Source organism: Lissotriton helveticus, chromosome 8 (assembly GCF_964261635.1).
Source record: "Lissotriton helveticus chromosome 8, aLisHel1.1, whole genome shotgun sequence".
Taxonomy (NCBI): domain Eukaryota; kingdom Metazoa; phylum Chordata; class Amphibia; order Caudata; family Salamandridae; genus Lissotriton; species Lissotriton helveticus.
In genome coordinates, this window is record NC_136069.1 from 281,706,274 (window position 1) to 281,731,905 (window position 25,632).

The 25,632-nt window shown below is 52.9% G+C and overlaps 1 protein-coding gene across 1 annotated transcript in view; it reads left to right on the forward strand.

Moving 5' to 3' along the window:
• Positions 1-25,632, forward strand: part of CUL5 (cullin 5) — a 778,902-nt gene that overhangs the window by 650,483 nt on the left and 102,787 nt on the right. Inside the window, exon 16 of the mRNA XM_078657044.1 lies at positions 831-992. Within this exon, the coding sequence (XP_078513170.1) occupies positions 831-992 (162 nt within the window). The remainder of the gene's footprint in view (positions 1-830; positions 993-25,632) is intronic.

Here is a 25,632-nt window from a genome sequence, read left to right on the forward strand (position 1 = left end):
CCAGAGACGTGACCCCCCTACACCTCTATAAGGGGAAAAATAATTCTCAAACCATAACACACAGCATGGTTCAGCACTCAACTTCACACTTAAATGAACAAGTAACGGGGATTATAATCCATAGTCCACAGATAGGATAAACAGAAAGATATCTTCTCAATAAGTCATTGTGTGAGTTGTTTTAAAAAAGAGTTATTTATTCTTTATTCATTAGTTGTTCTTAAAAACACAGCATCCAGTTGATAGCCGATGCGTTTCGTCCCCCTGGGACTACTTCGAGGCTTAGCATGCGCATGGTTTCCATGTTGTGCTCTCTATTATAGGTACAGTATTGAATAGTTAAAGCAATCTTGATGCGGTTGTACGATTTTTATATTCTCGTCTTCGGTTGTGGTCTTTGCGGTCCCGAGAAGATAACCATTGCATGCTAAGCCTTGAAGAAGTCCCAGGGGAACGAAACACGTCTGCTATCAATTGCATGCTGAGTTTTTAAGAACAACTAATGAATAAAGAATTATTTTTCGAAGTAAGAATGACTCACACAGTGATTTATTGAGAAGATATCTTTCTCTGTATCCTATTTGTGGACTATGGATTATAATCCCCGTTACTTGTTCATTTAAAGGTGAAGTTGAGTGCTGAACCACGCTGTGTGTTACAATTCAGTATAACAATGTTCACTAAATTAGCAAAACAACATAAACAGAAGTTTATTCATTGATATATTGTCTTCTCTGCATTCGTTTCTTTCGATAAACTGCATGCTTTTGTCATAAATGTGATGTAAGCCTGTATTTGAAAATGTTCTAAAAAACACTTTTGATTTGCAGATAACATTTAAAAATGAGGTTGGCCAGTACGATTTGGAGGTGACAACGTTTCAGTTGGCTGTATTGTTTGCATGGAACCAAAGGCCTAGGGAGAAGATCAGCTTTGAAAATCTTAAATTGGCAACAGAGCTCCCTGATGCTGAATTAAGGCGGACTTTATGGGTATTTATTTCCTTATTGTTTTATGCTTAAGTTGAAGTTTTGAACAAGGGATTGTCACTGAAACTACTCTCTGCAAGTGTTTTAATTTAATTTAGTTTTGGATGCATAAGACTACTTGTATATTCCCTGTCACTAAATCTTGTCTTTGTAGGTGTCTTAATTTCATTGTCTACCCATACCTGGATTGTGAGCCCATACCTGGATATCACAGTATGGTCTTTTCCCCGGCTTACCTTTTTATTTTTGGACACTGCCCAGGGCAAGACAGTGCATGCACTGTCTCAAAGAAAGAAGTATTTACTATGTGTGCTTTAGCACGCCTATGGGCTTCCCATTTGCTGGCTCTCATATTCTTTCTCCCCATTTGTCTGTGGCAGGTATGTGTCATGTCTTTTCCTGTGTTTAGTCCTCCCCGAGAGCATTGACCAATTACTACTATCCATTTTTGCTTCTGTGTTTTTCAATTTGATTAAAGAAGATTTTTCCAGTGTGGGAGTGCAGCTCATGCTTCTTGGGGCTTCGTGGGGAGCTTTCTGTTGATATTAGTCACGGCACAGCCCAGTGTCAGTAGGGGCTTGCACCACCTCGAAAAAATGACATTGTACCGCCTGAAGGAATCCATAACTGGTGGTTCGTGTCATCGCAGATTACTGTGTTGTGAGGGCCTGTCTTGACTGTGATTGGAGTCTATGACGGGACTACTGGACTTAATAATTATTCGTATTGATGATGGACCATGGATATTAACCTATTGGGTTAAGATTGTATGTATTTAACTACCAGGACCAAGATGCATTGCCTCCCATTGGGGAGGCTCATTGGAGGATTATAAATTGATTTCAGATGTGAAAGTCTTGGTAGACACAAAGCAACAAAATGCTTCTGGTACCCGTGATCAAGGCGCAATGCTGAAATGCGTCGGGGAGACATTTTTGGTGTTGTGTTTTTTTAAATTTGATTAAAGAAGATTTTTCCAGTGTGAGAGTGCAGGTCATGCTTCTTTGGGCTTCGTGGGGAGCTTTCTGTTGATGTATATTTCTTTTTTAATGGAGGCTATGTGGAGAAAAACCCATCAAGTCTGAAGATGATCTGTGTGCAACTCCGGTAAGCGCAGAATTTGAAATTAATCAAGGAAGCTGTCCACTATTAGCTCCTGACTCTTGGTGCTCCTGATATCAATAGATATATTCTGTGGCTCGGATTGCTCCATTCCTCACATGGGTGTTATCCACAATGAAACCTTGGGTGTCAGTGGAACAGTTGAGTTGTAAAACCTTATTGAAGCATCTTCTGTGGCTTCCACCACGGTCCCAAGAAAAACTAGGTTTCCCTTATCAGTCTACAAAGTCCACCCTGTCCCATTGGAAGAGAGCCATCAGAACAAAATCCTCCACAACATATCCCTCCTCCTTCACTCTTCTAGTAAGTATCTCCGTTTTTGTTTACCGAGTCTAACCAACAGAGTTTTTTCCCGGTAAAGGGATGGGCTAAGAAACCTGTATGATAACAGACTGGTCAAATCTAGGGATCAATGTGCAAATGATTTTCAATTAGATAGGAAATAAATTTTAGAAGAACCCAGCTACTACATGGGGTGTGACAGCCCTCAGTTAAGTCGGGAGGCTCTATTGAGAAACAGCTAACATTGAAGGTATGCTTGCAAGAGGTCGCACAGGTAATGCCATTTCCTGTATATATAGATCTTTAGAGCAGCCTCCACCTTTACATTCTATACACTATGTGGCAAAGTGGAAAACCGATTTGAACCTAGATATAACTGAGGGTCAAGTGGATGACGATTTGGCATAAGACAGCCAAGTCATCCATCTTTACACAATTTAAAGAGATTGAATAAGAGCTATTGTTGCTTTGGTACCTAAATCATGATAGACTGGCCCGCAGGCATGGTATAGTAACGAATGTTGGAGAGGATGTAATGTACAAGGATTGCATATAAACATGTGATGAGACTGACCAGAGATTTGGTGATTCTAGGCAAAGGTAGTGTCACAAATCTAAGATGTAATGGGGGTTAAGTTGAACCTTAACACTTTAATTATGTACTGGATGAGCAGATGATGGCCTTTTCCTGCTAAATTCCATATTCGGCAGCCTTATGTCTCTTCTACTTCTTGCCTCCAGATTGACAATTACCCAAACGGGGAAAGGAAGTATGCAGAAAAGTGGTGGATGGAATGCTTGAATTAATTCCAGCCGCTTGTATTTACTCGGGCCACATCCCAGTCCATCGGTATTTTGCACTCATGCCACCTCAGTTTGGACCCAGCCGCATGCACATTTGTTTTGAACCTACTCCATTGGGAACACTCCACACTAGGTCCAACCAAGGTATGTTACATTTATGCCATGGAAATACACACCACTGTCTGATACATGGTGGCGTGGTTGAAATTGTTTTCACCCTTTTTGTTACATATATTAAAATTAAATGCAAAGAGGAATCCTACCTCCTGCAATGTGGGTGTTGGCTTTGCTGCCTCTCACCCCAGAAAATACCGCCAATTAGTCAATGTTGAGCATGGCGACAAGGAGCGTTACTAATCGACCTAGAACCAAGACTTTTAATGCCTAACAATTTGTTGCATAAAGCCAGTTATAAGAGGAACAAATGTACAGTACACAGGGCGATGTAAAGGAGAGGGAAGGATCATCTACGCCTTCAGCAGTGGTGGAAAATGCTACAGCTTTTAAGACATCATCTTCTATGTCATCTGAGAAGTCAGAGAAAAGCTCCAAGTCGTCGACGCAGCAGAAGACTCCGTCGATGAAGGCGTCTAAATCTAAGGTGACTTGAGTTATACCGTTGACAGGCTCGTCGACGGTACAGTTGGCGTCGACGGGATCGTCGACAACAGTGATGTCGAGGATAGCGACGACGGCAACGACGACGAGGATTTTGTCGACGATGGTGACAATGACGGTATCGTCGACGAGAGCTTCGACGACGACCATGATAACGGCGGGAGCGTCGACGGTCTCGTCTAAGCAGTGTCAACAACGCCCATCTCGTCGTCGACGGTGACTTTTCCGTCGACGAATTTTCCTCGACTATTCCATCGCCCACGGTGCCGGCGGCGATACAGTCGTCGACAGAGAAAATTACTATTTCCTTGAAAAGGATAACACAGGACATGACATCTCCAAGGAGGGTTACTCCCTTGCCTCCAGCTTTGTTATTGGAAGAAGAAGACGATTCTGATGATGATGATCAGGACTCTTTTGGGTATGCTCACAGTCCCTCTCAGCTGTTGGTAAAATGCCAAGAAACTCACTATGAGGGCGAGTTTCTTCATGAATGTTCTTACCAACACTCCTATCAACGTCAGGAGACCGCAGGCCAGGAGATGGTGTCTGTTCCTTCCTCACTCTTGGCGGATCTCCATAGCAGGCTGCAGGATTATAAAACCAGGGTTTCTCAGGCTCCAACTCCGGTTGTCTCTGTCCCGGCAGTTCAGACTACACCTGCCCCCACGACTCCGATGGTGGTTTCTCCGGAAATGCCGGCCCAAGTGTTCCCTCAGCCACAAACACCTGTTCCAAATATACCTCCAATACTACCGGACGTTCAGAATGATTCCTCGGATGACGATCAGGATGATGATAACAGGCCTAATCAAGGCTTAGAATGGGATGAGTATGTGATCCCGGATCCAGCGCCACCTAGTCCGGACCCAGTGGATTCCCCCCCAGCAGATATTGGGGGTTTTCATAAGTTGATGGAGAGAGCATCTAGTAGATTCAAGCTGCCTATGCCTTCCGTACAGACGGAGTGTTTCCTATATGAGTTTAAAGAGTCCTCTAGGAAGGTGACCCGATCTATACCCATTGTGAGCCATGTGTGGGAAGAGGGTCTAAAGGCGATGAAAACCCAGCTACGGTAATTCCAGTCTTACCTCGCCTGGAAAAGAAATATAAGGCCCCTGAAGATGGTCCAGCGTCTTTGACTTGGCAGCCAAAACCAGACTCTGTGATATCGCAGGCGGCACAGAGGAAGTCCCGTAACCCTTCGGCGCCCCTTACAACTCCTCCAGATAAAGAGGGCAGGCGACTCAATAACGCAGGGAAGAGATTCTCTTCTATGGCAAGTCTTCTGGTGCGAGCAGCTCATGCCTTGGCGATACTAGGCAGATATGATCGCCAGTTATGGTGAGACCTATCACCATATTTGGATCAATTTCCCCAGGAGTCAAAAGGAGAGGCCAAGAAGATACTACAAGAAGGGGAGGTGACATTGGCAGAGGTGATAGATTGTGCCATGAACATTGCCACTACGGCTTTTCGTTCATTGGATGGAGCAGCGATTCTTGGTCGCCAAGATGGCTCAGAGCGACGTGGTTCAGGCTGGAGGTCCAGAACAAGATCTTGGACCTCCCCTTTGATGGTGAGGCATTATTCGGTAAACACGTTGATGATGCCCTCCAAGAAATAAAGAAGGATACAGAGACGGCTAGGTCCCTCGGTACGCTCCAGTATCGTAAAGCTCCATTCAGGGGTGCCAGAGGAAGGAGTACTACGTCTTACAAAGGCTCGTACCAGCAGCAGAGATATTCTTCATACGGATCAACGTCACAATCGTATCGGCAACCTTACCACCAAAAACAAGGTCAAGCCTCGTCTTTCTCTAGGTCGAATACTAGAGGAAAGCAGAACCGCCAGGGACGTGATGCGTCCAAGAGGCAATAGCGGCGTTCTGGCTCTGCCTGCTGTACCCACCTCCACAACGACATCTGTAGGAGGCAGGGTATCTCAATACCTCCGCAACTGGAAACTGATAACATCAGACCGTTGGGTGCTCATCATCATTAGAAATGGCCATACTTTGGAGTTTACACAAATACTACCTTCCAAGCCCCCTGCTGCCATTCTTTAAAAACATCTGCGTCTCTTGCAGCTCGAAGTTCATCAGATGCTCCTCAAGGGAGCGGTGGAGCTGGTCCCCTTAACTCAGAGGGGAGAAGGATTATATTCCAGGTACTTCCTGGTAAAAAAGACACTGGAGAAATGGCGCCCTATTTTAGATCTCAGGGAGCTAAACACCTATCTCATTTCCCAATCCTTTCGGATGGTTTCACTCCAGGATATCTTACGTCTTTTCAATCCAGGGGATTTCATGGCCACTCTCGATCTCGAAGATGCGTATTTTCACATACCCATTCACCCAGCGCAAGGAGGTTTCTTCGATTCACAGTAGCCAAGAGCCACTTTCAATTCAGGGTTTTACCCTTCGGACTTTGCTCTGCCCCAAGGATCTTTACCAAGGTGCTGGCACCGGTGGCAGCTTTCCTACGGAAAAATCATTTTCAGGTCTTCCCATACCTGGACGACTGGTTGCTGAAGGCCACGTCCAGGGAGGCTGCGAAATAAGCAGTCAACGCATGTACAAACTGTTGGAAGGGGCGATCTCCGAGGGCCGGGTTGTGCTCACCCGGTCACCCCAAGATCCACCTCTCCCACAGAACTTGCCGAGTCTTGATTGGGAGGTCCCCACCGGGGAGGACTTAGGGTCTAGGATCGTACACACTGAGCTCACACCACACTACGAACAGACACCACACAGTTGGATTCTAGTAACAAGTTCTTTATATAGCAAATAACGAAGGAAGCGCTCTTGTATACACAGTGGTCAAGGGACCACAAAGTCTTGGAGGATTCGGGAAGGGGGAAGCGGGACAGTCTTTTAGTCTCTGGGTCAGTACGCGGCGTACCCTACGCACAGCCCTCAATCCTCGAGCCGGGGGGTACGGGATGATGGTCGTACTGACTGCCTCACCTCCGTCGAGTCGGCTCGGTCGTGATGGTGGTCTCGATGGTCCAGCCGGACCAGAGTACTCCTCGAGCCGCGACGAGGTCAGCAGGGCTCGATCTGGAGAGGTTCGTGAGAGCCGCGACAGCGTCAGCAGGGCTCCGATGGTCTTAGAGGTCGAGCCGCGACAGCGTCAGCAGGGCTCCTATGGTTGCAGGTTCAGCTTGAGCCGCGACAGCGTCAGCAGGGCTCCGATGGTCTTAGAGGTCGAGTCGCGACAGCGTCAGCAGGGCTCTGATGGTTGCAGGTTCAGCTTGAGCCGCGACAGCGTCAGCAGGGCTCTGATGGTTACAAGTTCAGCTTGAGCCGCGACAGCGTCAGCAGGGCTCCAGGTCCAAGATACAACTGCCCGCTAGTTGTCGGGCGGGCCCAGTTATAGTCCTTTGGCTCTTTGATCTCCGGACCCTCGCAGGCAGAGGTCTCCTGCCTGGGGGGGCTGGTCATTGGTGAGGTCCGGCGGTTGGCTCTTTGATCCCTTTGAAAGATGGGTCTGGGAATTCCCAGACGCCCAGCGGGTCTGGAGCCAGCACTCGGGGAGGCCAGAGGGGTGATCGAAACTGGCCCACAGGGGAGGGCCAAAGGTGTGACAGAAACCAGCCCCTCAGGGGCTCCGGAGGTGCCATCGAAACTCCCTGGCTTATCTCACTCGGGGAGCCCTTTACCCCCCAGCCGGGACTGGCGCGCCTTTGGAGTCTGGGTTTCGCTGGGGCCGGGGTCACGCTCGGCCCAGGGAGACAGGGATGTCGGGAAGGGAAGATGGCGTCCGGGCCTTGTGGGGCATGCAAGGTTAGGCGCTCGGAGCCGGGCGTGGAGCGGGAAAGGCAGGCCTGGTCGAGGTTCTTTGGGGATATAGGTTTAACTGGAGTAGGACGACCAGGCTCGGGGTGCAGGCTACACTAACGGGGAGGCTGCGCAGGGGACTCGGGGCACAGGCCTACGCTCCCAGGGTGTGGAGGGACAGAGGCGAACCACGCCACGAGGCCGGGTCCAACACGCGTCCCCCCCCAGCTGAAGGCGGGGAGAACTACCCATCCTCTTGGGGGTTCTCTTCGCTGAGGCGGAAGAATCTGGACAGGCCGTCTGCATTGGCGTGGTCAGAGCCAGGCCGGTGTTCAACAGTGAAGTCCATCCCCTGGAGGGAGATGGACCAGCGCAGCAATTTGGGATTCTCCCCTCTCATCTGCATTAGCCACCGGAGGGGTCGGTGGTCGGTCTGGACCCGGAAGTGAGTACCGAACAGGTAGGGCCTCAGCTTCTTCAGGGCCCAAACCACCGCGAAGGCCTCCCGCTCGATGGTGCTCCACCTTTGTTCTCGAGGGAGTAGCCTCCGGCTAATGAATGCCACTGGTTGGTCTAGGCCGTTCTCGTTCACTTGGGACAGGACGGCTCCGATGCCATGCTCGGACGCGTCCGTCTGGACTACAAACTCTCGTGAGTAGTCGGGGGCCTGTAGGATGGGGGCGGTGCACATGGCGTCTTTCAACGTTTCGAACGCCTCTTGGCAGGCGGAGGTCCAGCTGACTTTCTTCGGCTGGTTTTTGGAGGTTAACTCCGTGAGGGGGGCTACGATGCTGCCGTAACTCTTGATGAACCGGCGGTAGTACCCCGTGAGCCCTAGAAACGCCCGCACTTCCGTCTGGGTCGTGGGGGCCTCCCAGGCCACGATGGCATCGATCTTGGGCTGGAGGGGGGCTACGAGGCCGCTTCCGACCTGGTGCCCGAGGTAGATTACGGACCCTTGTCCAATCTGGCACTTGCTTGCCTTAATGGTGAGACCCGCCCTCCTCAGGGCGGTCAGCACCGCCCAGAGGTGCTGGAGGTGCTCAGGCCAGTGGGAACTGTAGACTGCGATATCGTCCAGATACGCAGCGCTGAACTCTTCCAACCCCGCCAGGACCTGGTTCACCAGTCGCTGGAAGGTGGCGGGGGCGTTCTTCATTCCGAAGGGCATCACCTGGAAATGGTAGTGACCATCCGGGGTGGAGAAAGCGGATCTTTCCTTTGCGCCCTCTGTGAGGGCGATCTGCCAGTACCCACTGGTCAGGTCGAATGTGCTGAGGAAACGAGCAGCCCCGAGGCGATCGATAAGCTCGTCGGCTCGGGGGATGGGATGAGCATCGGTTCTGGTGACTGCGTTGAGCCCGCGGTAGTCAACGCAGAACCTCAGCTCGGGAACAGCACCGGGGGCGGCTGCCTTCGGAACCAGGACCACGGGGCTAGCCCATGGGCTGTCAGAGGCTTCGACCACCCCGAGAGCTAGCATCTTCGATACCTCGGCCTTGATGCAGGCCCGGACTCGGTCAGGGACGCGGTAGGCTCTGTGCCGTACCGGTGGGCTGTCCCCGGTGTCCACGTCGTGGACGCACCAGTTGGTGACGCCGGGGGTGAGGGAGAAAAGGTCTGAGAATTGTCCCAGTAACTGGCGACAGTCCTCTCGCTGCTCGGGAGAGAGGGAGGAGGAGAGACTCACCCCCTCTACGGAGCCATCTTTTTCTTTTGTGGACAGGAGATCGGGGAGAGGCTCCGTTTCTTCTTCTTCCCCATCGTCCGTAGCGAGGAGTAAGCTCAACTCGGATCGGGCGAAGTGGGCTTTGAGGCGGTTTACGTGAAGGACCCGCATGGGGTTCCGGGGGGACTCCACGTTGATGAGATAAGTCACCTGACTCTTGCGTTCTACCACCTTGAAGGGCCCTGTCCACTTGTCTTGCAGGGCACAGGGCTCCATCACCCAGACCCGCTGTCCGGGCTGAAACTCGACCAGAGTGGCATTTTGGTCATACCACCGTTTCATTTCTTCTTGGCTGGCCTCGAGGTTTGCCTCGGCCAGCTCTCGGAACTTCCTCGTCTGGTTCCGGAGGGCCAAAATGTATCGAAACACATCGGGAGGGGGCTCTGGGGCCGCCATCTCCCACCCTTCCTTGACCAGGGTGAGGGGTCCCCGGACGGGGTGCCCGTAGAGCAGCTCGAAGGGGCTGAACCCCAGGGACTTCTGGGGGACTTCGCGGTATGCGAAGAGGAGACAGGGAAGGAGGACGTCCCACTTACGCCTCAGGGGCTCTTCGAGTCCCATGATCATTCCTTTGAGGGTCCGGTTGAAGCGTTCCACCAGACCGTTACCCTGGGGGTGATATGGGGTGGTGAACTTGTACGTCACCCCACATTGTTGCCAAAGGGACTTCATGTATTTCGAGATGAAGTTGGTCCCTCGGTCGCTGACGACTTCTCGGGGGAATCCCACCCGGGAGAAGATGGCCATGAGGGCCCGCCCCACTACGGGGGCGGTCACCGTTCGGAGGGGAATGGCTTCGGGGTATCGGGTGGCATGGTCCACCAAGACAAGGATAAAGCGGTGCCCCAAGGAGGTCCGGGGGTCGAGGGGGCCCACAATGTCGATTCCCACCCTCTCAAAGGGGGTACTGACCACGGGGAAGGGTTGGAGAGGAGCCTTGCGCTTCCCTCCGCTCTTTCTGCTGGACTGACACGTGGGGCAGGACTTACAGTGGGCCTCCACATCGGAGCGCATGCCCGGCCAGTAGAAGTGGGGGACCAGGCGCTGGTACGTTTTGTCTTGTCCCAAGTGTCCCGCCAGGGGCACATCATGGGCCAGGTTCAGGAGAAAGCCGCGGAAGCGTAGGGGGACCACCAGCACTCGGCCGGACCCTAGTTCGGCGGACTTTTGCTCACTGTATAAGAGGCCGTTTTCCCAATAGACAAAGTGGGAGCCGGACTGGTCACCGGCGGCCTGGGCGGCGGCCTGCTGCCGCGGCCCCACCAAGGATGGACAGGCTGTCTGCTCTAGGCAGAATTCTTCTCGGGACGGTCCCCCTTCCTGGCGCCATTGGGCCAGCTCAGGAAGGTCGTCCAAGCTCGGGGTCGGTTCGACACCAGGGCCGAGGGGACCTGCGTCGGGGGGGGAAGCTCTCCCTGGGGAACAGCTCAGGGGTCTCAAAGGATTCAGGGACCTCGGGGTCCTCGGGGGTCGCCGGTGCCGCCTCTAAGGTCGCCCCTTCGGGGGTGGTCCTTCGGGCGGTCATCGACCGGGTACTCACACAGGCCCACTCGGGTAGGCCCACCATCTCTAAGTGGGTCCTTTTCTCAACCCGCTGCCATGGGGAGCTCTCTAGATCATTGCCGAGCAGGCAGTCCACAGGCATGTCGGAGCGGACTGCCACTCGTAACTCCCCAGAGACGCCCCCCCATTCGAACGGGACTTGAGCTATCCGGCAGGTGCGGACGGAGTTATCAGCTGCAATCACCCTGCAGAAGATGTGGGGAACAATCTGGGCTTCGGTGACTAGGTGCCGTTTGACGGCGGTGATACTGGCCCCAGTGTCTCGGAGCGCCCCTATGTGATGGCCATTGACAGTCACCTGCTGTCGGTATTTCTCTGTGTTGTCGGGTAGGGGAGCTCCGGGGACCCTCTCCCTATCACCCAGGGAGACTAACATCATAGCTGCGGGTTCTGCTCCCTCGAACTCTTCCTCCCCCTCCTCTTCTAGAGCTACTGAGGTAATGTGGCGCACTGGGAGCCCTGCAGCGGCAGGCTTCTGGAACAAGGGGCAGCGGGGGGTCATTGGCATAGTGCCCGGGTTTCTGGCAATGGTAGCAGGCTTGGCTGACTCGGGGCCCTGGCTTAGCTGGGGGAAACCCTGCGCGCGCTGTGGGAGGCGAGGTGCCGGGCTGGTTTCTGGGGGGACTACGCTGGGACCCTACCTGGGAACCCCTCTGTCTATTCTGATTCCCCCCTCCCCTCTGGCGGGACGATCCCTGTTCATTTCGGCCAGAATCTCCCCCGGGCCCCCGGGGGACTCTGGTGCTCACCCAGCGATCGGCCTCGACGGCCAGCTTCCGGGGGTCAGCCAACTTGCTGTCCAGGAGGTGCTGTCGGAGTTCCACAAAGCAATTCAGGGACAAATGTTCGTAGGCAATGAGGTCGATGAGCCCCTCGAAGGTGGATACTTTGCTCCCCTAGATCCACCCTTCCAGGGCCCGGCTGTAGAAATTGACATATTCTACCCACGTGGTGCCGGGGATCTTCCTGCATTCTCGGAAGCGTTGGCGGTACATTTCTGGGGTGAGCCTGTATCTTGTGAGGAGGGCCTCTTTCATGTGGCTGTAGGAGGTCTGTTCGGCAGACGGTAGGTCGAGTAGGGTGTCTCTCCCCTCACTCAGGAATCGACCCCACAGCCCGGCTCCCCAATCTTTCTGCGGAACTCGGTGGGAGGTCATAGCTACCTCGTAGGCCTTGAACCATTGCTGGATGTCATCGTTTTTATAATATTCTTTGACCACATCCTTGGGGATGTGGACCTTGGGTTCCACTGGGGGAACAGACTCTCGGGTCGCTGCTGTTTTGTTGCCTTCGTTCCTGGCCTTGAGTTCTATTTCCAATACGCTGCGCTCGTGCTCCAGCTGGAGCTTCTTTCCGTCATGTTCTCGTTGGAGTTTCTTCTCCTCCAGTTCTCCTTGCAGCCGTAGCTGCTCGATGGCTAGTTTTTTCTCGGCCAGCTTGAGTTCTACCTCCATCTTTAAACGGGCTAGTTCTAGCTCGTGGCTTCGCTTGCGTTCTCGGTCGGTCATCTCTTCTCGAGATAGACCTCTCTCCGTGCTGTGAGTCCGCGTCGGGGACTCCGCTCTTTCTTGCTCTGGGGCGTGGGTTTCGATCAGTGGTGCTCTCCCTCCATCGGCTTCTGTCGGTGCTGGAGGTTGGGCTCCGGTCTCTACCCAGGCTGTTAGAGCTTGTTGAAAGTCCTCTTTAGTGTTTAATCCCGTTGACGGGATACGGAGATCTTTGCAGAATTGCTTGAGCTCACGGTGCGAATAGTCTCCCAGCAGCTCCATCTGGAAGGTGGTCTTATCGCTCGTGAGGCTCATGGTTGCTCTTCGTTCGGGTAGTGTGTCAGTGCTGTACGATCCCTAGACGTAGGTTCTTATCGCGACGCTGCCACCAATGTTGGAAGGGGCGATCTCCGAGGGCCGGGTTGTGCTCACCCGGTCACCCCAAGATCCACCTCTCCCACAGAACTTGCCGAGTCTTGATTGGGAGGTCCCCACCGGGGAGGACTTCGGGTCTAGGATCGTACACACTGAGCTCACACCACACTACGAACAGACACCACACCGTTGGATTCGAGTAACAAGTTCTTTATATAGCAAATAACGAAGGAAGCACTCTTGTATACACAGTGGTCAAGGGACCACAAAGTCTTGGAGGATTCGGGATGGGGGAAGCGGGACAGTCTTTTAGTCTCTGGGTCAGTACGCGGTGTACCCTACGCACAGCCCTCAATCCTCGAGCCGGGGGGTACGGGATGATGGTCGTACTGGCTGCCTCACCTCCGTCGAGTCGGCTCGGTCGTGATGGTGGTCTCGATGGTCCAGCCGGACCAGAGTACTCCTCGAGCCGCGACGAGGTCAGCAGGGCTCGATCTGGAGAGGTTCGTGAGAGCCGCAACAGCGTCAGCAGGGCTCCGATGGTCTTAGAGGTCGAGCCGCGACAGTGTCAGCAGGGCTCCGATGGTTGCAGGTTCAGCTTGAGCCGCGACAGCGTCAGCAGGGCTCCGATGGTCTTAGAGGTCGAGCCGCGACAGCGTCAGCAGGGCTCCGATGGTTGCAGGTTCAGCTTGAGCCGCGACAGCGTCAGCAGGGCTCCGATGGTCTTAGAGGTCGAGCCGCGACAGCGTCAGCAGGGCTCCGATGGTTGCAGGTTCAGCTTGAGCCGCGACAGCGTCAGCAGGGCTCCGATGGTTGCAGGTTCAGCTTGAGCCGCGACAGCGTCAGCAGGGCTCTGATGGTTACAAGTTCAGCTTGAGCCGCGACAGCGTCAGCAGGGCTCCAGGTCCAAGATACAACTGCCCGCTAGGTGTCGGGCGGGCCCAGTTATAGTCCTTTGGCTCTTTGATCTCCGGACCCTCGCAGGCAGAGGTCTCCTGCCCGGGGGGGCTGGTCATTGGTGAGGTCCGGCGGTTGGCTCTTTGATCCCTTTGAAAGATGGGTCTGGGAATTCCCAGACGCCCAGCGGGTCTGGAGCCAGCACTCGGGGAGGCCAGAGGGGTGATCGAAACTGGCCCACAGGGGAGGGCCAAAGGTGTGACAGAAACCAGCCCCTCAGGGGAGGCCGGAGGTGCCATTGAAACTCCCTGGCTTATCTCACTCGGGGAGCCCTTTACCCTCCAGCCGGGACTGGCGCGCCTTTGGAGTCTGGGTTTCGCTGGGGCCGGGGTCACGCTCGGCCCAGGGAGACAGGGATGTCGGGAAGGGAAGATGGCGTCCGGGCCTTGTGGGGCACGCAAGGTTAGGCGCTCGGAGCCAGGCATGGAGCGGGAAAGGCAGGCCTGGTCGAGGTTCTAGGGGGATCTAGGTTTAACTGGAGTAGGACGACCAGACTCGGGGTGCAGGCTACACTAACGGGGAGGCTGCGCAGGGGACTCGGGGCACAGGCCTACGTTCCCAGGGTGTGGAGGGACAGAGGCGAACCACGCCACGAGGCCGGGTCCAACACAAACCTATTCCAGAATTTGAGTCTTACTCTCAACAGAGAGAAGTCATCTCTATTCCCGTCCAGGACGGCGCGTTTCCTGGGAGCCATCTTGGACACAACTCTCAACAAGGCCTTTCCATACCTAGAAATGCAGGAAAAACTGAAATCCATGGCGCTGTTATTGAGAAAAGGAAAGTGTCTTTCAGTACGCCGTTACAAATCCCTTCTGGGAGTGATCTCTTCATGCATTCCTCTGATACCTCACTGCAGATTACGGATGCGATCTCTTCGGGAACAGCTAGACTGAAAATGGAGGTAAGTTCACGGCTCATTCAACGACAAGGTGATGATTACTGTGGCAATGAAAAGAGCAGCCTTGTGGTGGACGAAGCAAGGAAACCTTTCCCGAGGTCTATCCTTTGTAAGCAATCCGGCTCCTCAAGTGGTAACAACGGATGCTTCACTGGAGGGCTGGGGTGCGGTGCTTCAGGATCTTCATGTCAGCGGGCATTAGTTGCGCCAGCACCGCCATTTTCACATCAACCTCCTGGAACTCAGGGCAATCAGGCTGGCACTTCAGGCGTTTCTCCCACGGCTGCAAGGGTCTGCGGTTCTTTGTCCACACGGACAACACCACGGCCATGCACTACATAAACAAGGAAGGGGGTACCAGATCTCTTCCGTTATCTCAAGAGGCCCAGAAGATTTGGGAGTGGGCTATTCTACACGGAATATCGCTGCAGGCAGAACATCTACCAGGAATACTAAACAAAAAGGCGGACAGACTCAGCAGGCTGTCGTCAGTCGGCCACGAATGGGAACTGAACCAGACGGTATTGGACGACATTTTTCGTCGGTGGGGCAAACCCTCAATAGATCTATTTGCCACCCCGATCAACAAAAAATGCCAGTTTTACGCAAGCAGGCTTCACCATCAAGGATCATTAGGGAATGCGCTTTCGATAGCTTGATCAAGAGCATGTGTGTATGCCTTTCCCACTATTCCGGTGATTCCGAGGCTACTCAAGAAGATCAAGGAGGAACCGTGTAAGATGATCTTAATAGCTCCTGCTTGGCCAAGGCAGTTCTGGTTCAGAGCTGCACCTTCTGTCTCTGGTTCCTCCACTTCCTTTGCGGGCGATTCCGGATCTTCTCACGACGTCCCACGGGCAGATTTGGCATCCGGACCCACATTCTTTACACCTGACAGCATGGCTCCTGAGCAGCGAGAATTCATAAACCTTCCCATCTCAAATGAGATAAGAGAAGTTCTGTCTAAAGCTAGAGCCCCTTCCACTAACAAGACTTACCATTTGAAATGGAAAAGATTCTGTATTTGGTGCCGGAAAGAGGGTGTGGACCCTTTCTCTTCTCAGCCTCATCAACTTCTACCTTATCTCTTGTCCTTGGCTAAGGCAGGATTGGCTCATTTATCCATAAAAGTTCACTTGGCAGCAATCTCTCGCTTCAGCCGCACTGCATCTGGACCTTCTCTTTGGTCATCCAGGATTATCAAGCAGTTTCTCAGAGGCCTGTTTCGAGTCTTTCCCCCGGTGAGGCCTCTGCCTTCCACATGGCATTTGAATTTGGTTCTCACCCAGCTGATGAAGCATCCCTTTGAACCGATCCATCGGGCAGACTTGAAATTTCTTTCGTGGAAACTGGCACATGCTCTCACATCGGCAAGACGCATTGGGGAATTGCAGACTCTCGCAATACAGGAACCTTTTCTCCAGTTCAAAATAAATACTGTGATTCTAAGGACTAATCAGAGGTTCATACCAAAAGCACCTTCAGACTTTCATCTCAATGAACCAGTGGTTCTCAAGTCTTTCTTTCCTCTTCTTTCCACGCCAGCGGAAAGATCACTCCATTCACTGGATATACAGTGATGCTTGAAATTTTATCTGAATCGCACCAAAGAATTTCGTAAATCTTCTCAATTATTTATTGCATTTAGTGCTCCTCGCAAGGGCCTTCCCTTGTCAAAGCAGGGTACTGCTAGATGGATCTCCAGTGCCTTTCAGTACTGTCACTCTGCAGCGGGCAAGCCTCTTGAAGGCAGAGTTAGAGCACACTCCACAAGATCCATGGCTTCCTCTACGGCTCTCTTTGCGGGAGTGCAGATCAAAGACATTTGCAGGGCTGCCACTTGGAGCAGCACGCACACCTTCACGAAGCATTACTGCCTGGAATCCTTGGCACAGGAAGACACGGCTGTAGGTCAGGCAGTCCTGAGGAACCTCTTCCATTGAGCGGTGAGCTTTCCCTACTATCCTTTGGTTGCACATTTTGTATCTAATGATAAAACTGATTACTGTTTCAATGTGTATTTATTTATTTCTTAAGAAAGTATGGATACTGAGGTATTTCTATATTTGTCACAAAATTTGCTTTATTGCTTACTGCTAGCTACTCTGATACAAACTATGGGAATCTATGAAAGTTCCAATACTTGGGCAAGAAAACAAGTTACCAAAGTTACTTACCTGTAACTTTGGGTCGCCAGTATTGGTAACTTTCATAGATTCCCATCCGCCCACCCTCCTCCCCTGGGAAAGCTCAGCCTTCAGTAGATGTGGTTACTGTTACAGAACGGCTACGAAAATCTGAGGTTCCTTCAGGAGGGTTCCTTGGGGTGAGGCTCTTCTGATTGGCTGGTGCTTAGTTTTGGTCTCTTTTGCAAAAAGAGGTGGAAATGCTACAAAAGGGAATGAGGCCTGGGCATTTTTTCTTTCTCTTTTGTACCTACTGCTATGTTATTTTGTTACAGAGACTCCCATTCCGACGACGGGGAATGATACAAGCTATGGGAATCTATGAAAGTTACCAATACTGGGGACCAAAGTTACAGGTAAGTAACTTGTTTTCTTTTGAGACGGTTAGGCCCATTGGCCTATTGCATCCTGTCAGTTCCCTTCGCGTGGTGGGACATCTGGAACGTATGCCTGCAGCAGGCCCAGCATTTTGGGGTGCCAGTCAGACAAGATCCACATTTTTGAGGAGATGTTTCGGAACCTGCTGTGAGGAATGACTTACACCAATCTGACATGCTGCAGGCCTTGCTACCTTTCCCTGCTAGTAGCCACAGTGGTAATAGATGCATTGTTCCTCAGCTGGGGAGTGGGGGTCACCTGGAGAAAGTAGAGCTCGGAGGTCTCCATTCCCAGTCAGAGCAGCGTCACCAGGTAAGCCTATAGGAACTGCATGTCATTGCGATAGTTTTCACCGAGCTTCTATCATCTGTAAAGATAGCAAGTCAATCCAGGTGCTCACTGACAACGAGGCTGCCATGTGATATTACAACAAGCAGATAAATGAGGATTCATGTGCTCTGTCTTGAGGCATGGAGGAAATGGGACTGGCTAGCTAGCGCTCAACAGAATCGTCCTGCCTCGCTGGCAGGATGCTCTACCTTTGAGCAGACACATTTGACGGCGGTCATTTGGCGGACTATGAGTGACTTCTGCACCCAGAGGTGACTAGGGAAATATTCACTCTGATTCAGAAGGTGAAGAATCTGTGGGCAAGGTAGAAGTGAAAATCTAAAGAATAAATCACTAACCTTTGGTAATGCTCTTTCTATCTTCAGATAACTCATTCATCCCTCTGTTATTGTGTAGACTTTATGAAGGCATAAGGTTCCAAGTCAGATTCACTCACTGTCATATAGCACATCAATCTTGTCAGAAATGCTCTGTGTCTCCGTATGGATATGGGCAGAGCCACGATTGAGGCCTATGGCGATGCTTACTACGTAAAGGAGCTATTGCAAGATTTTCCCAGATCGAGTCTTGAAAATGGGAGAAGTCAAATGATGAGGAATCTGTGAGTAGTTTGAGTATTCATCAGAAAGAGTGGTACAGAAAGTAACATTCATGTAGATCTGACTTCAGACTGTTTAACTGTTTTAGAGGATGCAGAAGGATTTAGAACGCATGCAAGTTACAAAGCTAAATTAATACATTTCCACAAAGTCATTCCATCTCTTCCTAGGGTTCAGGAGATTATCAAGTATTTTCACTCATCACAGTTCTCATCTGTGCTTAAGAAATCAGACTTTGCATCCACCATAATCCTTCTAGCCATTGACATTTTCAAATTTGGATTGCTCTGTTGGTTTGTTTTAGATTTGGATGTGCTATCCACGAACAAGCATTCCTTTCAGCTTCTCTTCATTTCTATGTAGAAGAAATGGCCCACGATGTAAAACTTGCATAACATATCTCTAATTGATATTTGTAAGGTAGCTTATGGTCATCAAGCCACACTTTTTCAAACACTGTTTAGTTATTCTGGGCGAACAAGACTTTTAGCTGGTCGAACAACACTGGAGACCTTTTGTTTTGCTCCTCAACCCTTCCACACCCAACACCTCATTGAGTAAGGTGTATGAACTGCTTTCCAGTTAATACACAGTATGTGAATTTTCAGTACACTCCTGTTGCAAATGCTTTTTACCTGTAACTTTTTGTTTGTGATTTCTTCCATTATAAATTCACTTGTGACCTTTCCTTGACATAGCAAAGTTGCATAAAGACGTTATTCACAACTTAACAGATGCTTAACAAAATAATGTATGAAGTAACAAGCTTGTAATTTTCTGAGGCCAGTACAAGCATATATATCTGAAAGAGACACGTTAGTGATAGATTCCTTACCTTAGAATATCCCCAGGCATCAGACTGGATCCGGAATTTTTTTGCGTAGCAGTACCCTTGCGCGTCGGTAGGCGTCGTCTGCGGCTCCGCGTCCGTCGTCGGTGCCGTGATGACGTCGTCGGAGTACTTAGACGCCACCTCCGCGTTCTGACGTCAGTTCTTCTTTTTTCCGCGCCAGCAGCGCAGATCCGGAAAAAGTGGTACCTTAGACACTTTTTGACTAAACTTTTTTGATCTTTTGATCTTCCTTTTTCGAAGTCTTCGACTCCGAACGGTGCCGGTAGGGATGCCAGGTTTCAAGCCTGGTAAGGATTGCGACCGACTGATGTCGGTCATCGACCCTCACCGTCGGTGTCTCCACTGCCTCGGCGTCGATCACGACGACAAGACCTGCTCCGACTGTCGGACCCTAACTTCGAAGGCTAGGCGGGAGCGGTCCCGTAAGCGGCTCGAACTCTGGCAGTCGGCCCCGCGCCGAGAACGGTCCCGATCCGGACGGAGGTCGAGGGACCGGTCGCGGGAGAGGAGCCATCGGAGCTCCGGGAGTCGACATCACTCCTCTGGGGCGAAGTCGTCAGGTAAGCACAAGAAGTCGAAGAGACGTCATCGCTCTTCCGACTCCCACCGACGCTCGCGCGACGCGGCCGGGGGTTCTGTTGACACCGCCCACGCGGCTCCGTCGGAGTCGCAAACGCCGCGTCCGGCCTCATACCCTCCGGTCCCTGGGCCTAACGCAGCGCCGGAGGAGATCGAGCGGTTCCTCATGGCCATGAGGTCCCTCTCTCCTCAGACGGGCTCCGCGGCGCCTCCGGGCCCAGCGGACCCGTCTGGGGGGCCTAGCGGGTCGAGGGCTTTGGTCCCGACGCCGTCGGGTGCTATGGCTCCGACGCCGCCGGATCCGGGTCGCCGCCGGTGGACTTAACGACCTCTCCGGCGCCGACCCCCCAGGTGTCACCCCCGGCGCCGCCCTCGGGCGGCGCCGTCTCCGATGCCTCCCTCGACCCGGCTCCAGCGCCGGTGCGGCGCCGCTGGGCGCCGCTTCAGACGCCGTTCGGAGAGTTTACTTTCCATGAACCGGCCCCATCCTTTTCTGACCCTATCAGGAGATGGGTGATGAGGAGTATTGGGAGGGGTCTGAGGACCCTCTGACACGGGAATGTCAGTCCCATGAGGACTGGACAGGTGAACTTGGGGATGCCAGTGGTCTGGACACTTCGCCCGACACTGGCTTTGTCTCACCTCCTACCGTGGCTACGGAGGAGGGGGCAACCTATAGTGTGGTGTTGATGAGGGCGGCCAAGGCCTTGGGCCTTGAGCTCCCCATCGCGGCCGTGAGGACTAACCTCCTCACTGAGGTCCTTAAGCCGCAGTCCTGCTCAGCCGAGCCTCTGCTGCCGTTTAACGAGGCCTTGTCCGACGTTCTTTTGGGCACTTGGTCCAAGCCCGCTACAGGGTTCGCCTGTAGATAGGAACGTGGCCAGACGCCACCGCCCGGCTCCGGGCGACCCCTGTTTCCTGTCCACCCACCCCCACCCCAGAGAGCCTGGTCATCCAGGCCTCCAATTCCCAGACCGCATTCCCGTCAGGGAATCCAAGAGGTACGAGCAGTACGGTAAAAAGATCTTCTCCTCCCTTAGTCTGGGACTGCAGTCTTCCAACACCGCCTGCCTCTTGGGATGCTACACCCACTCCCTGTGGGATACGGTTGCGGAAGTGCTGCCAGAGTGTCCGTTGGAGGTATGGGCCAAACTTGGCCAAGCCCTTGTGGAGGGCCGGGATGCAGCCACATATTCTATCCGGTGTGGGCTGGATACCACCGACTCACTAGGTAGAGCGATGGCAACGACAGTGGCGGTCAGACGTCACGCCTGGTTGAGGTCCGCCAACTTTTCGGCCGATGTCCAAAACACACTGATGGACATGCCGTTTGATGGCCGTCGCCTTTTTGGCAACAAGGCAGACCATGCGCTTGAGCGCTTTAAGGACTCCAGGGCTACGGCCAAGTCCTTGGGTCTCTCGGCCCCGCACCAGCAATCGGCTGCTTTTCACTCCTTTCATGGCCACGGAAGGGGTGTACCCACACGTGCTGCCAGCCATGCTCCGCAGGGTAATACCCAACGCGGTGGCGGCCGTGAGAACCGCCGTTGTGGCGGTCGGGGACAACGGCGAGGTCAGTCCACACCTTTCCCCGCAGCATCCGCCTCAAAACCCTCCTAGTCCGTGCTTTCAGGCCCATGTGACGCCAGTGGGGGGCAGGGTTCGCCATTACCTCCTCCACTGGCGCACTGTCACGTCGGACAGGTGGGTGCTGCAAATCGTCCGAAAGGGCTACTCCCTCCCCTTCGAGGCGACCCCTCCAGTCATGCCACCGCAGTACCACCGAGTATCGGGGGATCATTTGCGGCTTCTCCAGGAGGAAGTTACGGCCCTCTTGCCCAAGGGGGTCATCGAGCGCGTTCCTGGGCCAGAAGTAGGGTGTGGTTGCTACTCCCACTACTTTCTGGTACCCAAGAAGGGCAAAGGGGGCCTACGCCCTATCTTGGACCTAAGGAACGTCAACGGCTTCCTCCGGAAGGAGAAGTTCAAAATGCTGACACTGGCTCAGGTCTTAGCTGCCCTGGACCCAGGAGACTGGATGGTAGCGTTGGACTTGCAGGATTTCCACATCCCTGTCCTGCGATTCACGGTTGGCCACAAGCACTTTCAGTATACCGTGCTCCCCTTCGGCCTTACCAGCGCCCCACGGGTGTTCACAAAGGTGATGGCGGTGGTCGCAGCTCATCTGCGCAGGTTAGGGGTTTCAGTCTTCCCCTACCTCGACAACTGGTTGTTGAAGGCAGACTCGCCCTAAACAGTCGTCAGCCACCTCCAGACAACGGCAGACCTCCTGCACCAGCTGGGGTTCTCCCTCAATGTGCCGAAGTCACACCTGTGCCCCTCTCAGAAGCTCCTCTTCATCGGAGCGGTTCTGGACTCAGCGGGGTTTCGGGTTTATCCTCCTGAACAGCGGGTCCGGGATATTCAGGCTCTGATTCCACTCTTCCAGCCGTTATCCCGGGTCTCGGTCAGGTTGACGCTGCGGCTTCTGGGGCTGATGGCCTCCTGCATCCTACTGGTGCATCACGCCAGGTGGTGGATGCGGGCTCTGCAGTGGGACCTGAAGTTTCAGTGGGCCCAGCATCAGGGCAACCTGTCCGACCACGTCCGGATCTCGGAGGGCACTGCGAGACAACTGCAGTGGTGGCTCACGGACCACGATTGGGTCCACGGCAGATCCCTCTCCCTTCCCCAACCGGAGCACGTAGTTGTGACGGATGCGTCCCTCCAGGGCTGGGGAGGCCACATGGGAGAGGCGGAGATCAGAGACCTCTGGTCTCCGGCGGAGGCCCGGCTCCACATCAACCTTTTGGAGTTGCGGGCGATTCGTCTAGCACTGAAAGCATTCCTCCCCTCTGTCCAGGGGAGTGTAGTGCAGGTGTTCACGGAAAACACCACCGCCATGTGGTACTGCAACAAACAGGGCGGGGTGGGGTCGTGGACCCTTTGCCAGGAGGCTCTGCGCCTCTGGCAGTGGCTGGAACGCCAGGGCGTGACCCTGGTGGCTCAACACCTGGCAGGTTCTCTGAACGCCAGGGCGGACGAGCTCAGCCATCGGTGCATGATGGATCACGAATGGCGTCTGCACTTGGACGTGGCGCAAGGCCTCTTTCAGCGATGGGGAGAGCCTTGGTTAGATCTATTCGCCACCGAAGAGAACGCGCAATGTCATCAGTTCTGCGCGTTGGAATTTCCAAGGCGGCACTCGCTCGGAGACGCTTTTCGTCGCGAGTGGAGTTGCGGTCTATTGTACGCCTTTCCGCCTATACCACTTCTGCCCAGAGTGCTGAAGAAGATCAAGCGCGACCGGGCACAAGTCATCCTTGTGGCTCCGGACTGGGCACGAAGGTACTGGTATCCAGAGCTACTCAGTATGTCAGTCAATCCCCCGGTTCGTCTGCCTCTTTAGGAGGACCTTCTGTCGCAGCAGCAGGGGACGGTCCTCCACCCGAACCCGTCCAGTCTCCACCTCCATGCTTGGAGATTGAGCGGCGACAGTTGAGGCCATTTGACTTGCCTCCTGAAGTCTGTAAAGTCATTCTGGCAGCCAGGCGTCCCTCCACAAAGTCGGTATACGCCTGCAGGTGGAACAGATTTGTGGCATGGTGCACAGCAAAGGCTGTGGATCCTCTTGCTGCCCCTCTCTCTGAGGTTCTTCTCTTCCTTCTTTCTCTTGCCCAGCAGGGCTCTGCTCTGGGAACTATCAAGGGCTACCTTTCTGCCCTTTCAGCCTTTCTAAGGCTGCCTGATCAACCTTCTTTGTTCAAGTCCCCTATTGTAAATCGTTTTCTTAAAGGCATCACACACACGTTCCCTCCTGTTCCGTTTGTGATGCCTCAGTGGGACTTGAACCTTGTTCTTACGTTTCTGATGTGCGCTCCCTTTGAGCCACTTCACAACTGTCCTCTACGCCTTCTTACTCTGAAGACTGCTTTCCTGGTTGCCATCACCTCTGCCAGGAGAGTGAGTGAGCTCCAGGCCCTTTCTTGTACTCCTCCTTTCCTTTCTGTCCATCTGGACAAGGTTGTGTTGCGTACTAAGCCATCTTTCCTGCCCAAGGTTGTCACAGCCTTCCACATCGGGCAGTCTATCACCTTGCCAACCTTCTTCCCGCCACCGCATCCCTCTAAAGAGGAAGAGCGGCTCCACCGTCTGGACCCAAAACGTGCGCTCTCATTCTATTTGGATCGCACACGCCAGTTCCGGGTGGATGACCAACTCTTTGTTGGTTACGTGGGCGCTAAGAAGGGGAAAGCGGTGCACAAGAGGACCATCTCCCGGTGGATCATCTTGTGTATCCAGGCATGTTACTCCTTGGCTAAAAAGGAGCCCCCTTTTGGATTGCGGGCTCACTCCACCCGAGCTACGGCGACTACAACTGCCCTGGGTCGGTGATTGCCCTTACAAGACATCTGTCAGGCAGCTACGTGGGCCTCGCTGCACACATTTGCAAGACACTACTGCCTCGACAGCCAAGTCCGGAGGGATGGCTTCTTTGGCCGTTCTGTCCTCCAGGACTTTCTGGTGTGATTATTGGTTTGCAGACCCACCACCGGGGTTGGTATTGCTGGGGTATCTATTCTAAGGTAAGGAATCTATCACTAACGTGTCTCTTTCAGATGCACAAGTTACTACTTGTGTAACGATATATCTGTAAAAGACACTAGTTAGTGATAGATTCCTTACCTACTCACCCATCCTCCCCGTTCTGCGAACCGATATCTAGGGTTAGGGTTATCCCCTTTCAGGGCCCTAGTTTCAATGGCACCAGTGTTGGTTTTTAACATGGCTCAGCGCTTCTGGCACGGAAAAGCTGTGTCTAAGAACTGACGTCAGCACGCGGAGGCGGCGTCTAAGTACTCCGACTACGTCATCACGGCGCCCCCGACGACTGACGCGGAGCCGCAGACAACGCCTACCGACGCGCAAGGGTACTGCTACGCAAAAAAATTCCGGATCCAGTCTGACGCCTGGGGATATTCTAAGGTAAGGAATCTATAACTAACTAATATCTCTTACAGATATATCGTTACACAAGTAGTAACTTGTGCGTTAATCCACAACACAGCAACCAGCAAACTGATGGTTACAGGTAAGCAATACTTTCCTTATCCAGCACGTATATACTCCCTCAGTTCATAAACAGCCCATCAACCTTCACTTCATTTAAGTTTAATGGTGTTATTAGATGAAACGGGGGAATATTCAAAACTAAATTACTACTTGGGTGCCATACCTTTGAAGCCAAAGCGAGCCCAGTGGTGAGCAAACACAAAGTTAAAGCGATGTATGTCTTTTTATGAGGTTGCCAAGTTTATTCAAGCATTTTTCTATCAACGTTTAGCTTTCATCTTATAGAAAATGTAAAATGAAAAACACTATTTAAAATATGTGTTCGAGGCATGTGAGCTGTAGATCACGTGCTTTGCATAGCCTGCCATCTGGTGTTGGGTTCGGATGTTTGCACTTTGTTCTTCTTCGAAGAAGTCTTTTCCAGGCATGAGGTAGGAGACGCCTCCTTTCGGTGACAGCGCGCATGAGCTTCGACTCCATTGTTAGATTGTTTTTATCCGCCATCTGGTTCGGATGTGAATTGCAGAGTTCCGGTTCTGCTGGTCTCTCGGGTTCCCTTCGATGCGCAATCCACTACCCTCAACGGTATTGTTTCTCTATGGCGTTTTCCATATTCCGCCTATCGTTTCGAATCAAAGGTCTTCGATCGAAAAACTCTTGGCGGGCCGTTGGGCCTACCCAGGCCGAGCTCGCTAGCAGTCGATGGAATGGACTGCATTCAAACTCTGTTCCGGGTGTCGTGCTAAATTTCCGCACACCGACCTGCACGAAGTGTGCAACCTCTGCCTACCCCCGGAACACGACGAAAAAGACTGCAATTCGTGCCGATTGCTTCGATCAAAGAAGATGCTCCGTCACCATCTGGCTTAACGTCACGAAATGCAACATCAGAGCGACTCTGCACCAGACATCTTCAGCAAAGATTCCACGCTCAAGGAGCTGAAAATAAAGCAGAGCATATCTCCGAGGTTGACTCCGACATGGAAGAAGAGGAGCAAGTTACAC